The 18,429-nt window shown below is 38.0% G+C and overlaps 1 protein-coding gene across 6 annotated transcripts in view; it reads right to left on the bottom strand.

Annotated features, from left to right (window-relative positions):
- Nucleotides 1-797: 797 nt before the first annotated feature.
- RALGPS2 (Ral GEF with PH domain and SH3 binding motif 2) overlaps nt 798-18,429 on the bottom strand; it is a 131,020-nt gene continuing 113,388 nt past the window's right edge. For 5 of the 6 annotated variants that reach the window (XM_076339657.1, XM_076339654.1, XM_076339656.1 and 2 more), the window contains 6 exons: nt 17,430-17,507; nt 15,763-15,868; nt 14,937-15,029; nt 6,068-6,173; nt 4,730-4,821; nt 798-2,461 (listed from right to left, as the gene is read on the bottom strand). In XM_076339657.1, the coding sequence (XP_076195772.1) occupies nt 2,432-2,461; nt 4,730-4,821; nt 6,068-6,173; nt 14,937-15,029; nt 15,763-15,868; nt 17,430-17,507 (505 nt within the window). In that variant the 3' untranslated portion in view covers nt 798-2,431. The remainder of the gene's footprint in view (nt 2,462-4,729; nt 4,822-6,067; nt 6,174-14,936; nt 15,030-15,762; nt 15,869-17,429; nt 17,508-18,429) is intronic. The other variant, XM_076339652.1, reaches the window with a different exon arrangement.

The raw sequence follows: 18,429 nt of genomic DNA, 5'->3' as shown, positions 1-18,429 counted from the left end.
TCTCTGTCTTTAGCAACGCTGTGTGATGTCAGGCTGTGGCTCCCAGTTGCATGTTTTCTTTCACTAACAGAAGAACAGATACAGTTATGCTGCAATGAACCTATAATAGCTTATTTAAAAATTCAAAATCCACAGGCTATTATCCACAATGCTTAAAAAAGTACACACATTGTTAAAAAACACTTAGTTGTTGAGAAGAAACACACATTAAGTAATTTTTAAAATGAAAAAAACCCAAAACTAAAGTTGTGCAAAGTCTACTACAGTAACACTGCTGGCTATGAAGATGTTGTCTTTACTATACACCCAACATGGGTAAACTTGGGAGATGTGTGAATTGCAGAGGGATTCAGCACAAGCAACCCCTTCCCAAAATACGTGACTTTAGGATCAGAACAGACTATTCATTCCCCATCAAAACAACAAAAAAAAATTGCAAAGGGACACAAATTCCCATGGTGCTTGTGGTGTAATTCTGACAGAAGCATCCTTCTACTGTTTTCTTTCTACCAAGAGCCAATTCACAAGAACAATTCTTGGAAACATAAACCAGCCTATTACCCTTTACATCACCAAGTGGCAAGTGGTTGGGGTTTTTGTGTTTTGTTTTGTTTTTTTTACTGTGAGATTAGATTATCCTTCTTTTTTGGCCCCCCACCCCCCCCCAAAAAAAAAAAAAAGGAAATGATTAATTTCTCATAAGAGATTAATTTGACTCTGGAAAAAAACCCAAAAAGTGAATTTATAGGCTTCTACTCAGATGCAATAAACAAACTGTACATTTTCAAAATAATAACTACTAGTAGAAACCTTTATTAGATAGTCAGAGAACTCTGCCACAGACTGGTAGGTAGCTTGTTTCTTTTTAAAAAGGAGTATTCATGGTGGAATCTGCAAGCGTATTTACGGCCACTAAACCACAATGTCAATGGAACAGTTACTACTTTTTCACAGACTTCAAAGTTCTGATATCAGAGTCATATTTTGGACAATGTTTCCTTGCTTTACAAAGATCATATTTTTGAAGATTAAAGAAAGATTAATCATCCAGGAAACTATATCTAGGTGATGTCAAAGAAACCCAAATAAAGAAGAATCAAAGTCTTAAGCATAAAACACACATACAAAGCATGGCTCTCTTTTTACAACCATAATATTTTTCTCTGTGAGTAATTTCAGTGACCAAGAATTATTCCTGTCAAGGATGGAATTTTGATAGTCCCACCTTTTCTCTCCTTAGGTTATCCTACCTTCTAATAAATTAATTATTTGCCTGAAGATCAAAAGAGCTTCTGTATGTAAGGTCTGCTTTAGGCCATGTTATCAATACCACACAAAGTCAAATATTTTGACCAAGACAGATACTAAAATCAATTATTGCCAAATGAGAACATGAAAGCTTGAAATTGTGCCTCTCTTTTTTTAAAACGTAGATCTTAAGTGATATTATGAAACACCATACACTAACAGTGGTCCCTAACTGATAATTAACAGATACCCAGAGAAGTAAAATGTCTCAGTGAGCTATACCCAGGTGTTGGGTTTTTTTGTCATTCAACCTTGTTATGTAGGAGAGTGACAGGTGTAGAAACAAATGGGAAGAAAACACTCAGTTCTGACCCAACAGTGCTTTCAGTTTTGTCTCTTCCACCCCCCACCCCCCTGCCCGACAACCCGAAGCACATGAACTACGTTTTTATAACCAGGAATTAGGTAACAACATACCAAAAAAATTTTTGGTGTGTAAGTGCTCAGCCTTTGTGCCACTCATAGGGAATATGGCTCCCACACAGTACTAAGGTTTGCAAGCTTACTGCTATTTTAAACTTGCAGTTGTTACATTTCTTATACTTGTAGGTCTGAGAGAAATAACATTGCTCCAGGCTAAGTGTGCCTGGGACAAGCTCCCATTGAGAACTCCTGGTATAGTCTAAACAACATCTCTAGAACGTGTAGTACCTCTTTTACCCAGTTCATACATAGCTTTTGATACAACTCTTAAATACCAGTTTACTTTTTTCTTAAGAATGCCTAAAAAGGTGAGTTATTTTCAAAATTAGTATAAAGTTAAAAGAAACTCAAACTAGCTACAATCTATTTAACTCAAGCACAGCACCGCCAGAAGTTTCACACACACTATTTGGTGTTTCATGTTGTTTTTCCTTTCACTCTTTAAGGCAGTGGTTTCCACAGGTCAGTTCAGAGAACGTAACAAAGCATGGTCCATGGCAATTCACGTTGCAACTCCATTTTTAATTTGGGGGACTCTACTCCCCAACCATTAGTGGTTTTGTTCAGGGCTCCAGAGTTCAGAGATTGAGCTGACAGGCTCTGTTCTGGCACAGAATACAGCTGGCACATTTTTCATCAGGACCTCGTTCTCAATTATGAGATGGTTCAAACTGTTCTTTTTTTGTTTTGAATTAGCCTATTATTCAAAGGTCATCAAGTTGGCAGGAACCTGAAAATAAAAATATAAACGGTAACAGATTTTACTTTGGGTAGTAGCTACTTACATTCCACTGTTTCACAGACTAGCCACCTCTTTAAATACACATTGTTAACGCTCACTCTGTCTCATAAAAAGGGGAGGAGAAATGCAACTATCATTCAGCAATACAAATATACTTAGAGCTGTAGAAAACCCAGGTATAACCAAAATATTAAACTGCTGCGTGGTTTATAATTTTATTATATGGCCGTAGATCTTATTAATTTTGATGACATTTAAGATTTAAGTTGTCAGCAAAACCACCTTAACATGATAAATCTCAGCACAAGCAGAACCTTCCCACTTGAGTCCCAGGCTAGAGAATTCTTGGCACACAGGTGAGTGATTGATGTAGGCTCTCTAGTATTTTTAAGACTAATTTAAAAAAACGAGGCATAAACACTTGCCTGGGCTTTTCCCATAGGAAACCTGAATGCCTGCTGCAGATATCACTCCCTTTCATGAAGATTAAAGCTAGTTTGCATTACATTAGTTTATATCCCCATTTTCTCCCCATCAGGAATTTGCCTAACAGCAACATCTCTTGTTTACTCAGGTTATTAAAGAGCCACCACATTCCTGATGACTGTCAATAAATACCCAGTTTGGTCAGATTTGAAGCAAGCATTTCTTGCTTTGCATTTACCTGTAGAAGCAAGAATGATCAATTGGGCTAAAGTTCCACCATTAAAATTAAAAATAGTATCTATTAAAATAGTTCCCAATATTCTTCAACTGGGTAGGCATCTATACTCCATCGAAAGCACATTCAAATACCCAATCTTTCTTAGGCAGTCATACTGTTAACAAGCAAACAAGACCTTCCATTTTAAACAGTACCAGAAGGCATCTCTCTAGGGAAAGCACTGCTCAGGAGTCAAATCACAATCAAGAGAAAAATTTTACAGTTTGGTTTTTTTTTTTTTTTAAAACTCATTCGGGAAACCAACCTTTGTAACCTAATATTTGTGTGAAGCTTCTTCTACGGGAGCAACTATGCTGCAAGAAACCATATAGTACAACTACACAACATGCCAGAAAACAGAAAATACGCAACAAATTATGGTAGCAGGAATTATGGTAGCAGGGGTTTTGGCCTTTTAGTAGTAAGTCGTTTTCATTAATCCTCCCCTCCTTTTTTTTCTTTTAAAATCTCCTACACTTATCTTCACTTTGCTGTCATATTTTCCACAGGAGGCCCTGCCAAGATCCTTAAGCCTGCTGCTTTTGCACAAGCTAGGGGCTGAATGCTTTAAACAAGTTTGCATTAAATAGTATTGTTAAGCCTTATTGAATAAAAGCTGTCCTCAGAGGGCAGTTTTCAGGCTTGTCTGGAAGTCACCACTTTCTTGCAAACTCTTTGCCACTATTTGCTAGTATTCCCACATTCTCCAGCCAGGAACACAATTTCCTGTCCTTTGCACTGCCTCAAATACTTTCAAATGAGCTTCTGCAACCCTCCTTACTCGTTAGATTTCTCTCAGAAGCAGAACTGAACAAGAAAGCACAGAAGGTTCTGGAAAGGTCCTTTTGTTTCCCCTTGAAATTCAGTAGTACTTTTGCTCTGGGAACTCCATAAACAAATGTGCAAAGGAAAAGAGAGATTTCAGGCAGACGGTGGTAACTTAAAAAGGATTTTGGTGATAAAAAAGGTCAGTAAGAATTTATATGGGAACAGAATTTAACAGGGGTTGGAGTAGTCTTATCTTCCTTTTTGATTCATGGAAAATTCTATTTTTGCTTTCAAAGTCTGCCAAATGTACCCAGGACTAAACTATTTTTTTATACATTTTAGAAATACATACAAACAACAGAAAACATGCATGCCCAAGACCTGACAAAATGGCACTACAGGAAAATTATCTGGAATTGATATTGAATGCTACGGTTTACAGCTTTTTATATAACTGTAAAATAGCCTTTTTAAAATGGGCAATGACAAAAATACTGCTACTCAGACAGATATTTTAGAGCATTCCTTCCATTTCCCCAATTGTTTTAAATTAGCCTCAGGATAGCCCCAAATCTTTCTTCACTATCACAGAAGCTCTGAGGACTTGTTTGCAAAGGGACAAACAGGAAAGCTAAGGCAAATCAATAAGCATGTGAAATCGATGTACAGGCTGCTGAGTAGACTGCTCTTCATACAAAGTGATCAGTTACAGCTCGGTCATCTTGAAGATCTATCAGTTCTGAGGTCTTAACAGCTCATATTCCTGTTCAACATCTTGCTCTCACCTGTTGTCTGTTGCTTTGGCAGGCAGCACTCAGGTGTTTAAACCAGAGCATTGCATTCATTCTGTTTCCAGCTTGAAATTTATATGAATTTCCTAAGTGAGAAAGGTAGAGGAAAAACTGATAAAGAAACACAAACAATATCATATGCTTAAATCCTACCCATATTCCAATAACTCTAAATTAAAACATTATGAAAAGATTTAACAGCAGAAGGTTCATATAACTTTAGACTTTGTCTGGCATTGGTGCAATTTAATTGTTTGACCTAGTGCAAGAGAAGTTTCAGCCCGCCTGTCTTCCTTTCCAACATTCTAGATTTCAACTAACACCAGCGTCAACTAGGAAAGAACAAAACATTTCTCAGAACCATACAACAAAAATGTTTTTCTTCATTGCCATTATTGCAATTTGTTTATATTATCATTTCATAATTTTTTAATGAAGTGCAAGATAGCACTGAAATGCACTCTAGAAAGCTACATTTGAAAATATTTGAAAATTGTTCCTAAACATATCGATACATTTCAGACTAGTATTTTCAGCGGCTGTTGTTATGCAGTGCTTGCTTGGGTTCAGAAAGGCCAAGCATTACAAAAACATTTCAGGTTGCTGTTGCTGAGTTAAAGCTGACAAGTATTCACAATTCACACCACATATCAGTGGTGCTAGAATAAATGCTCGGAAATAAAATGTACTAAGACTTGAAGTAGACAAAGCAGTAAATAATGTTAAAGCTCCTTTATCAGAACTTCTAATGATGCTCTTTCTGCATAGTTTGAACTGCTATGGAAAAGTAACAATTTCTTCAGTTTAAACTGAAACCAGGACGTTATGTTGGAGTAATGGAAATCAAGGCTTCTCTGCAAAACAGTCAAGATCTCTTAGGGTTTTTTTTTTTCCTAGTAATAGCTTTACATTTGAACAGATGGTTTGGTTTGGATTTTGTTTTTCATTTGGAAAGGAGAGGGGACCAGTCAGGCACCTAGTGTTAGCTGAATATTGAACTTTTTTTTTATTGTTACTTACATTTTCACATATGTGAAAATGCCTCTGAGTAGTCTAAATATAGTTTAAAAGAATGCAGATCAGTACTTCCAATAAAAATCACAACTGGAGTTGTTGGAGTTTGGAGAATTCTTAGAACTTAATGAAGACTCTAAGGATTCTCCATGGACAATTGTTCCCATAGCACTCTAAAGGCAAACGTGACATGTTGGAAAGCAGTTGAATAAGTGAAAGGTAACATCCTTCCAATTTCATTTAGTTGCTTATGAATACCTCAGTAAAGCAAGTGTTTATTCTGGGAATCACTGCACTCTTGGTGCTAGCGTTGCTTACCCTTCTCAGAATCAGTCAATAAGAAGAGATCTGGATGCTCAGGATCATCTGCCATCATCACCATCCAGCCCACCACTGACACATTCTTACTCGGCGTGGATTTGAACTGAAAATACAAGCAGAGATGTATACTAAAGTAAAACAAGAAGCTTCAGCCAGACTGACTGCACAGAACAAGTATTCAAAAGGGCAGTTCTCAGTGACACTGTTAAAGACGCAGAGTAACTTCAAAGGAAGCATAGCACTTCATAAAATTAAGAAAGTTTATGCATTTTATATGGAATTAGTGAAAAACTTACCACAATGAATGGTATTGAAAACAAATTAAAAGGAATATCACAATCCCCCAAAACATGTCAACAGAATCTAAACTGCACTGTATGAATACAATAGCATTCCTCACCACATTGTTGCACGTGTACATATACTATAGTTCAAAGAAAGTGCATTAACAAATGCAAAGCTAATCCCTCCACTGTTAACAAAGAGAAGTATTAAACTTGTCTGTGCCATAATTATTCAAAGTTAACACGCATTAATTATTATAATAGTCTGTAATTACACATAACCAGTCCTGTAGACAAGGTAACACAACTGTGTAATTAAATATTATGACCTGATGAATGAAATGGATCAAATGAGAGTGTAGATTCAATAAAAAAGTGCGCAGGACATAACGTGCTCATTTATCGATAAGATGTTCAAAATGATGGGATTTTTCTGTTCAAGGTGTTACTCACACATTGACATATAACTTAGGCCTCTCATAAGCACAATACTTGTCTCTGCTACACTAGCCCCTCTCCTGACAGCACCTTGGTCCCACTCTCATTTTCATTCACCTGGTCAGTATTATTTTCTACCTCTCAGGCTTCTCCTCTCAGTTCAGGCTACTTGCCCGTTAAATCCAACTCTTTTCCAAACCACAAGCCTCCTTCTCCCCGGTCTCCTTGGTTATCTATTAGTAGACCCTCACAATTCACCTCTCATTACTTGCTTAGGCAGTTCCATTCACTCCCCAATACCTAATTCATTCAGTTTCTCTCATGTCTTTAGTTGCCGGATCTCCTCTTCCCACATTCATGGGTCCGACACAGACTTTTTTCATCAATCCTAGCCCTCTTACCCTCTGCAGTGCTTTACCTCACTTCTCTGCCCAGAAGGTCCAACTCTGCTACATGCTGGTCCTTATGAGATGTGTCTTCCTCCTGTCTTGTGAAATCCCTATTCTAACCTCTTTATTAGCATGGTAATTTTGACCTCTCTTTAATTACATTATTAGAAATGACAAAGCTAAAACAATCTCGGGGACGTTTTAAGTCATTAAAATGAATTTATAGTTCTAGAATACTTTTATTCTTCATACTAATGCCACATAGCAGATTTACGACATTAAACATCAAACGTCTTTTGATTCACTTTAGAAATATTGCTTTACCATTACAAATCTAGAACCCTGGTTCAGCAAAAGGAAGCGTTACTGCTAATAAGTTTGAGGGTATCACAAGCAAAGTAAGAGTTTATAAGAATATTCTCTATATGAAAATATAATTATTTTATAAATAAAATTCCAGTGCAAGTCTAACGTCAGTTATTCTAATCTATGCCACAGAGTAACTGGAGACCTTGAATGTCCAGATAAGTTTATCTATCTGGGAGTTGTGCAATCTTAAATGAACAAATTTTACACCAATATTTGAAACAAAAAGTATTTTAACCAAGTTCAAAATAATTTAAGAGTCCAGTCTCTCTATCTTATAAACTTTTGAATGCATCATCTGTGTAGTGCCCTCTTTATAGTCACTATAGTTACACTTGCAGGAACCATTCCATCACAAGTTCCTACCAGTCATGTTCAGCTAACATTTGTGCAATGTCAGTGGAAATACAAAAGCTCGGAAACTTTGAAGGGATGCTTGTACAGATAGATTAAGCATAAAAGCGATGATGACTGTTCTCAGGAAAGACCTGCCTGCCAAACTTCAAAATGGATGCCCTTTTTTTGATATTACTTTGGATAAAACAGTGGGAAAAGATCATTCCTCATAAAACCCACAGAACCACATATACTAAAGTTAAGTAACTCTACTGCCTTTGGGAGGTGGACAGATTTGGTAACACCTCATAAGAGGAGGAAGTAAATTACAAAGCTGTATCAGACAACATTTCATTACAGTGAGGGCTGGATAACGTAACTTCTTTCTGAATAGAAACTAAAATTTCTTTGAAGATTCCAGTCAGTAATGAAAAGCATTAAGGAATTTTATCTTAAAGAAGGAATAAAGACAGGGAAAGGGAATAAAATAAGGATATAGCTCAGGAGTTCTTAAAAAAACCCAAATGTATATATTCAGGACTTGCTATGGACCCACTGAAGACACTGCCTCAAAAAATAAGATGACACAACTTACACTTAAAAGGGACCTGCAAAATGCAAACTTCCAAGTAGTCCTACAAAGCATTAATAGGTCATTTTCACAGAGGTGGAAATTTGACTCACAAAGCGGTTTTAATAGGTTACAGATCAACAATGTACCTCTTGAACTGCACTAATTTCTGGAGTTTCATGCAAACAGCATATTTGCACTTTCCTATCTTAGTTATATATAACAGTAGGTATACAATAAGTGAAACTACCATGTAATCAAAACTGCTAGAGCTTGCTTGTTTTTTCATTTTATTCAAAACAATTAGTTAATCATGGTACTTCTCCAAAAAGTAAAAAGCTCCACACAAGGAAAGTGCTTCCTGCCAGCATCAATCCGTCATCACTTGAAACACGTCAGTTTTCCATCCCTGTGCACAGCTGGATTTGTATTCCATGTTTACATAGTCCCCCAGGGCAGTTCATTCTCCACTGATGCACAGAGCCTTGCTAACAGCAAGTCTGCTTTGTTAACATGAAGGGAATAAAAGCTTCATTGTAATTTAAAGTTCCTGGTCCTCTTTGCTTTTTTTTTTTTTATACAGGCCACTGGAATGACACTCTTATTATACACATAGAAAACTACACAGCTCTGGCACTAGGCTTCACGTAACTAACTTCTGTTCTTCTTGTTGTTCTGAGCTCAAAGACATTTATACATAAATCTTTGAATCAAAAACTCTGAATTAATCTGTGAACAGACTTTTCACTCCAACCTTTTGGCACCTACAAGTCTCTTCCTCCTCATCTCCTGTTGAGATTTTACAGCTTTCTAATACTCAAATCATTTTTTCAGTGGCTGAACATACTTACTAGAATGACAGCATTCGTTATCAGGGTCACATCTGTGCCTGGCAAGATCACGGAACAGATCCTCCTGGAAGCTATGCTAAGGCACATGGAGGACAGGGAGGTGATTCGAGACAGCCAGCATGGCTTCACCAAGGGCAAGTCCTGCCTGACCAACCTAGTGGCCTTCTATGATGGAGTGACTACATCAGTGGACACGGGAAGGGCTACAGATGTCATCTATGTGGACCTGTGTAAGGCCTTTGACACAGTCCCCCACAACATCCTTCTCTCTAAACTGCAGAGGTATGGATTTGATGGGTGGACTGTCCGGTGGGTGAGGAATTGGTCAGATGGTCGCATCCAGAGGGTAGTGGTCAATGGCTCAATGTCCAGATGGAGATTGGTGATGAGTGGCGTCACGCAGGGGTCCGTATTGGGACCAGTACTGTTTAATATCTTCATCAATGACACAGACAGTGGGATCAAGTGCACCCTCAGCAAGTTTGCAGATGACACCAAGCTGAGTGGTGCGGTCGACACGTCAGAGGGACGGGATGCCATCTAGAGGGACCTGGACAAGCGGGCCTGTGTGAACCTCATGAGGTTTAACAAGGCCAAGTGCAAGGTCCTGCACCTGGGTCGGGGCAACCGCCGGTATCAATACAGGCTGGGGGATGAAGGGATTGAGAGCAGCCCTGCCGAGAAGGACTTGGGGGTACTGGTGGATGAAAAGCTGGACATGAGCCAGCAACGTGCACTTGCAGCCCAGAAGGCCAACTATATCTTGGGCTGCATCAAAAAGAAGCGTGGCCAGCAGGTCGAGGGAAGTGATTCTGCCCCTCTACTCTGCTCTGGTGAGACCCCACCTGCAGTACTGTGTCCAGCTCTGGAGCCCTCAGCATAAGAAAGACACGGACCTGTTGGAGAGGGTCCAGAAGAGGGCCACAAAAACGATCAGGGGGATGGAACACCTCTCCTATGGGGAAAGGCTGAGGGAGTTGGGGTGGTTCAGCCTGGAGAAGAGAAGGCTTCAGGGAGATGTTATTGTAGCCTATCAGTACTTCAAGGGGGCTTATAAAAAAGATGGCGGCAAACTTTTTAGCAGGGCCTGTTGCGACAGGACAAGGGGGAATGGCTTTAAACTAAAGGGGGATAGATTTAGACTAGATATAAGGAAGAAATTTTTTACGCTGAGGGTGGTGAAACACTGGCACAGGTTGCCCAGAGAGGTGGTGGATGCCCCATCCCTGGAAACATTCAAGGTCAGGTTGGACAGGGCTCTGAGCAACCTGATCTAGTTGAAGATGTCCCTGCCCACGGCAGGGGAGTTGGACTAGATGACCTTTAGAGGTCCCTTCCAACCCAAACTATTCTATGATTCTATGAAAGTGCCTGACCAACAACTACCAAGTTTTCTGGAGTGCCGATAAATGGGACTAATTCTGAATATAACATGCAACGGAAGGCTTGGAGTGAACAAGGGTTCACTCTCGAGCGTGAAGGCTCAAAAAGTCTCTGTCGCTTTTCCAAGTACCTACAAACATGGAAAAATCTCTCATGCATGCTGTGTTGTCACAGAAATTGGCAAGATTTTTCCAGCCCAATCGCTATAAACAGTTTTTTATGGGTGTACTCACATTTTTCAGGCAAATGTTTCCTTTAAGACTAATTTTAAGTTGGCTATTTTTACTATTGTCCTTTTCTAAAGGTGTGCAAGTGCTATAGTTTTATCACAGAAGCTTGTTTGTGGGTACCATTTCAGCATATGAGATAAAACCTTAAGCATTCTACACGTATTCCTCTCAGATTCTCCTGTACCACATCTCTGGGCTCTGAAGTACACATGCTCATTATAGACAATTTTCCATTACTCTAGTAATAACTGAAACCTGTTCACTATTTGAAATACAAAGCTCATTATATTTAGTAGTCTTTCTTAGTAGATGCAGCTCAAGAAAATTTGTCACATCCAGGTATTTACAGCATCCTCTTCCTTCGGACTAGATTCACAACTAGAATACACACTATACTGGATGCACTCCTTTGTCTTTGACCATAGGCATGAGAAGAAGAGCTGGCTTGCCTATGTCTAATAGGGAGGGGACTTCTTGCCCCTTTTTGCTGGATTACACTGGGATTTTTATGAGCTAATTTTCCAAAGAGGTTGGCTATTATAAGCCTGGAAGAGCTTTCAGTGTCTGTGCATTCCAAGTCCTCAGTCTCAGCTGCCTGAAGCAATAGCAGCAGCAGAACGGTCAAAAGCATGCCTGTAATCAAGACATTTACCATGAGAGCTCTAGCCAGGAAACTTTATATAGCGGACTGACTTTTTCATTGCCAGCGTTCCTTTCCATGTCACAGAGGCTTTGAGGAAGGAAGCTGAAAAGACAGATGGCTCCAGAAGATGCTTGGAATATTTTATCTAGGTAAATCTCAAATGTATCAATCAATTGAAAAAGAAACCTGCTTCAAAGTAGACAGCATCATCCTTTTTATCCATTTAATCCGGACAGTAACAAAACAAAACCTAGATCTAGCCTCAAATCTCTTCATTTTTCAGAACTGACCTCTTAGGAATATCACTGGACAGAATTTGTACAGTGAACATATACTTGTGCATTAGCTATCTACAGATGGTTGACCATCTACAGTTTATTCTCTCTTGATTAATTTTCTTTCTGAAAATGCAACCAAATGTGAATTGAAGCATGACACTTGACAAATCACCTTTACAGACTCCAGAACAAAAGCTGAGGCTTTGTACAATAACCCTGTAGTGAAATGGATGGAAATCTAAGCTATCAATGGCTAGGCTACAAGTACAACGCAGGTAGTCTTACTGATCACCTATTATTAGGCTGTTTAATAAACTGCAGCCTCCCCCCCCAGTCCCCCAACCTCAGTCTCCCACTATTACCAGCAGTTACCAGGTTATCTTCCACCTTAATTTCAGCATAAAGATTATACTCTGTGTTATAACCACCTTTGGAGCAGAAGTATGTGTGCATTCACTGTGAACTATTTGTTTACATAAAAGACAATCCTAACCATAGCTAATAGGTGTTACATTATTTTAATCATGACTGCACCTGGGAAACCAAATCAGATACCTGAGCTTTATAACATGCTTTGCATCCACAGAGCAAAATACGTTCACTCCCCTAACAAGCTAAAAGCAAGACATCAGCTGCGTACAGACAAATCCAAGGTTGTACTGGATAGTTCAGTCGAATTCCACAAAGCCAACTGTTAAAAAAATAAATCTGCTCTAGCAGTCATTGCTTTTTATTACCGCTTCTCCATCTCCCTTTCCTAGGAACTGGATTGCTCAAACTCCGCCCAGTATTCGCAAGCCATAATGCTGTCAGGCTTCTGATGGGTAATCCTGCCAGCATTATGGACTTGAATGTCTCCTAGCCTCTATCTGCAAACTTTGTTATTGGTCTGCTGGCACATCCTTGACAAATAAACACAAGAACATAAGGATACGAGACAGATTTTAGCTTCTTAGGCACTAGTCTCCGTTCACTAGTTGTTTAGTTGTTGTAGGTACCACAACACATCAGTGACTTGGGGAATATTAAAAGTCAACTCAATAGGTTCAGAAAATAATTTTTGAAAGAGCATTCTAAATGGATATGACCGCATTTCAACACAAAAGTAAAGGCTTTTGCGGTAACGGAGACCGCAAGAGATCAAGAGGATCAGATACCAGACTTGAACGTTTACATTTGTTACTTCATTTACTTTTCCTAAAGAAAGGGCAAGACCACTGAAATGATTAAAATTGTTATTCTGAAGGAAACATATAAGCATATAAGCAAATTGACCACATAAAAATTCAATAGACTTAATTTCCAAACAATAAAATTACCAGCTATGCAATTTTTCCAAGTTCTCTAAACCTGTATGTTATTTAGATTGTTTTAAAATATTTATACACAATACTGAATAAGCTTCTGATTGAATAGGTACAAGTATGGTAAAGTCTTCGATCATTCAGTACTTAGACAGCGGGCAAGAGAGACTTACAAATGCATATTCTATTCTTAAAAGAAAACAAAATGCAATTTTGGCACAAAGCCTTAAGGCATCACATCAGTAACAGGAGCACAAAGTCTGACATTACAAAAAATTTCTTTTCCATTTCTCAACGTTTCTGGAAAAAACAAGCAACTAACTGTTAGTGACATAATGCCAGCACAAGCTGTCTCTTGGTTCTTTCTTTTGCTTTTGCTTTAATACTTCACATTGCTGCTCATAACAGTTTACAAGTCTGCTCTTTCCAACTCCTTTACTTTTAATGAGACAGACTCCTTCCATAAGGTTTTCACTGATACCAGAGACAAATGCATCCAAACACATACACTTCTCTAAAGACAGCCAAGCATCCTGCCTCCTGGGTAACAGGCTTTTGGTCTGGGCTACTATTGTCTTAACTGGCGAGACAAATTAAGTAGGATCAGTTTCGATTTCACCTAAGCAATCAAAGCTAGTAGGGGTGGGGCAGATGGATGATAGCAAAGAATCTATGCAAATATTTCTACAAGTAATTAGCTATTATTATACTTTGAGTATTAGAATACTGTTTCCTAATGAGCTTTCAATAAAAGTGGAAAATGCACAATTTTTTTGTAGATTAAGACGACATTACACACAAACTTTCCACACAGAAAATTCAAATATCCAGGAGTCTACCAATCAGAAATCTTAAGCTTCAAATCTCTACCCTCTGAACATAAAAATGTTAGGATAAGAAAACAGTATTTTTTACCTTACAAGGATTCTAGAAGTACATCTCAGTTTGTAAAATTACTTAAGCTTTATGCAAAGAAAATGTTTTTTAGTGACAGTTGTCATAAATTAAACTGCAACACTGGCCAAGGCAACTATAAGTAATGGTTCAGAGTACTGAATGAATGTGGAAAAAGATCCAAGTATCTCAAATTTTACCCAGTTTCTTAACAGAATCCCTGGCGGCATCCTCTTCCATTATAATTAACCAGTGAAAACAGGAACTATGCACACCATAACAACCCTGGAACACCTACAGAAAATCCTTTTACTACTTCCCCACATAAGCGAAGTATTTTTAGCTTCTTTCAAATAAAGTTGCAGCGAATAAAAGGAAAGCCAGCATCATATGATATGCTAGCTCTCTGCTTAACATATGAAGTGTTTTGAACTCCGTTGTAGCTAACGGATTACAGGATTAAACAGAAAAAGAGAGTAGTCTAATTTTACCACATATATGAAATCAGTACATGTTTAATGTCATATGTAGTGACTTCTCAAGTCTTTCCACACCAATGCTTGTTTGGATTTCAAGTAGCAACAAACTGTTGCAAGACTCAGATCATCAAAAGATATGACTTCTACCTTAGAAAAACAGACAGACCCAATGACATAGTTCCCTTCCTTATATACCAACAAATTCAGAGACCCATGGCATATGCAAAGCAGATGTTCTTGGTGTAGCATATAAACACGCATGATATTTCCATTAGGGCATATCCATATGAGGTGACTGACTGGAAGACAGGACAGTGCTGACTAGAAATCATGCAAGTTCTGAACTACTCTCAGTGTTTACATCAGGAAATCACATTTTAATTTTGGCAGATGATACTGGAATATGCCTGCTTTACATACGTGTTTTCTCTCCGTAGCCTTCAGAGATTTTGCTGCGTAGTAAAAGAGTTGGGTTCCACACAGTGCTACCCAGTATTTTGTCCAAGATGCTACCTAAAGAGAAAAGAGAAAACAACAACAGTGCAACAGATAAGTGAAATGTTTCGTAATATTGAGCTGTAAAATAGCAGGCATCATCCTGCAAGAACATGACAGCACTAACTGTCCAACCAAACCATCAGCCATGTTTCCAAAGCTGCTGTTTCTAGTTGTTCGTGTAGGCCTATGAATGCATTAAAAATCTAGAAAGCAGAAAGAACATGTGCCTTTCCTCACTAATCTGAGAAAAAATTTCTGCATTTTACTCTATACTTTCTGCAACCCTTATTGAAGGCTTCATTCAGTTACAGTACATTTGTCCCTCTTCTTTTCCATTTTATGTACTGCCATAAGGTATCCCCCATTGTCATGAATATGTATTTTGATTTATAATTCATAATCAAGCATTTGCAATGCAAATGCTAAGGGTTATTACCTCTTGATAAATTGTTATGATCCACCTACCTTTCAGGAAGACAAAACATGCTCCTCTCTTTCAAAGTTATCAGTAATTGTAAGAAATTTTATGTAGCATTACACTTCTCTTCTACTCCCTAGATTACGGGTACAGCCTTATAAACTGAATAAATCCACCAAACAGAAGAATGCAAACTCTAGCAGTGACCCTAAGCTTTAATCAGCAAGGCAGAGGAGGTTTCAGACACTTGAATTAGTTGCACAATGGCCATTTTATTGTATTTATAACTGGACAAAGGAAGAGGGTGAGAAAATGAATTAAAAATCTTACTGTAGGTTTTTTGCCTTCTTTCAACAAAGTCTTCCTCCTGAGAACACCTTGAATAGTAACTGCTCCTGGATACAAATGAACAGCCAAATCTTCAGATTCTAGGGAGCTGAAAGGAGCATATGAAGATTTGTGTGAAAAAATATCTTTCCTGAAGTAGTTTTCCAATCATTACTACAAACTAATGCAAACATCTGTATTTTAATTTAGAAATGTCAACTTTTTATTTATTGGACTTCATCGTGGAAAAAGACTTCGGCTGTTACAAGGAATTGCTGTTGTGGAATTTACACTCACAAGCAAAAGTGATCAGAAAAATTAATTAGCCAAGCAGGTAATCCTTAATTAAAAAAAATTAAGACTCAAGACACAACTGAAATACAAGAACAATTAATTTTAAAAAGCAAACATTTGAAGTACATTCATACAGTTGCTGTATGTGTTAAAACCTCTCCTTCAGCCCTTGCAAGAAAGATTGAGTATTTTTTTTGTTAGAAACACTGGAATCATTAGCACATCAAAAACAAAGCATAGCTCAAACATGCACAATCTTTAAAATATCTGAAAGCAAGAAGAGCGGGCAGGAGCAGTAATAGAGTAGAAACCCGAACCACAGCTTTAAGGTGTTTTAATGCACCTGGTGCTCTACTAATCATCTACCCTATGTAGGATCTAAGAGTAATGGGCCAAAACAAATGCCAGGTACAGCACTGTGAAAAGAAAACTTAGCCTTATTAAAATTATGAAGCTGACTGGCTTACAAAACACTTTCAATCTGAAAAAAATTACAACAGGAATTATTTCAGTAAATGTCAATCAGAGCATATAACTAAATTGCTGAACCTAGCAGCTTTCTAGAAAAGCCAAGAAATAGAACAGCGCCTGAAACTCATTTTGAAGCCAGGATTTGCTGTTTCATCCATCCTAACATTCATGAACGTTCAAAGTAAACTGGAAATCTAGCAAACATTTTCATTGCAGCACCTACTGAAGATGATGATATGGAGACAATTTTGGACATTGATAGATGTAAACATGAGTTTAACAGAGTGAGACAATGCTTGCTTCTTAACATGAAAAAAGTTTCACAGTTAACGGCCATCTCTTTCCCAACTACAGTGCCACACAGCTGGAGACAGAATTTGTATTTTAACTAATCAGAATAATCAGTTATATTACTCTGTCAGCTTGCAAATAATACAATAAATTAGGGCCAATTTTAATGTGTTACTCATTTTAGCCATATCTCTGATTTCAGGGAAGAGGGGAAAAGAAATTCAATACAGAACTGCCAGGAAAGAAAACATCTTGAATGCCATCCATTAGCACAAGCAGCAGCTTTGTTGTCCACATGAGAACTATCAACACTGCTACACAGTGGCAGGCAGTTAAAAAGCTACCTCTGGTAAAACATCTTTAAGCCTTGATACAAAGATCCAATGGTTCAGAATTTGGATTTGCAGACCAGAATGAACAAAAGCCCTTCTGGTGATACAGATTAAGTCATAGAAGAGGAAAGCTTTAAGTCTGAAGAGAAAGGTCTCTACCTTTATTTTGACATGTAAGTTAGAAAGTTGACATCAGAAAACACCCACTTAATTATTAAACCAAACCAAATCACCAACACCAGAGGGAAAGTTTGACACCTCTGTGTGCAGTGGGGATTGTACCTGCTGGCCTTCATGTGGCCTCGATAGCCATTTCGTGACACTCTTGTCCCCGGACCGAGAGAATGGTACAACCTGTTCCTGTTGGATTCCATTATAAATTGTACACATTACATATACTTTTATTCACACAAATAGCACGACTGCTAAAACAGCATAGTATTTTTTTTGGTGTGCATATCACAAAGCCACTTCTTCCACATAAGAAACAGGATAATTTTAATTAGAAAAATGCATGAAGGGGTAGATAACATGTTTTTTTATTTCATCAGATGTTCTCTTTGTCAGAACTCGTAATACTGAAGTGTTTCATTGGCACTAAAGAATAATACATTTTGAGAGCAAAGTCTACATTTAGTTCTTAGAGATTAAATCAGTGTAAAAGAACCATATTAATAAAACTTGTCTTTAAATTCTGACTTTAGATGTTACTACAGAAGAAAATGGTTTCAACTTCTGTGAGTATGCACACACACAAGCTGTTGGGCTGAAAGGAAGCAAAAGCACTATCAAAATATGCCTGACACTGTTTAAAATACTGTTTTATTAAGTAACATTGAAATAAGCTAAGCAGTATTTAAATTCTCCAGTTCATATAAGCTTTAAACTTTACCGACAAGCTTCACATTTTAGAGTCCTTAACCTGATCCATACTGTTATCCCTAGCCAGGACTTGTGTTCTAGACCTGCCTTTTGAATACTGATTTGCTTCATTGAACCTTGTTTTTCTGGATCAGATCCCTTAGTCAGCTGAATTCCATCTAAGTCAATAGAAGCATAGGCACTTTGTCCTCACCTCCTATTTTTTATCCGTTTTTCTAGTTGCTTGTATTATGCCGAGAGATTGAAAATCAGCTCTAATGCTGCAGAAGCTGGCAGTTAAGTACAAGCCTATGAGAATTTTACAGGCAAAATCTCCTACATAGTATAAATCTAACAATCTGTCACCTGTGAGAGGGGCTTTGCATTAGCTGGAAAGCTGCTTATATATGGACAGGGCAGC

Source organism: Aptenodytes patagonicus, chromosome 5, assembly GCF_965638725.1.
Source record: "Aptenodytes patagonicus chromosome 5, bAptPat1.pri.cur, whole genome shotgun sequence".
Lineage (NCBI taxonomy): Eukaryota > Metazoa > Chordata > Aves > Sphenisciformes > Spheniscidae > Aptenodytes > Aptenodytes patagonicus.
The sequence above is the reverse complement of the archived record's forward strand: the minus strand, read 5'-3'. Positions and strand labels throughout refer to the sequence as shown.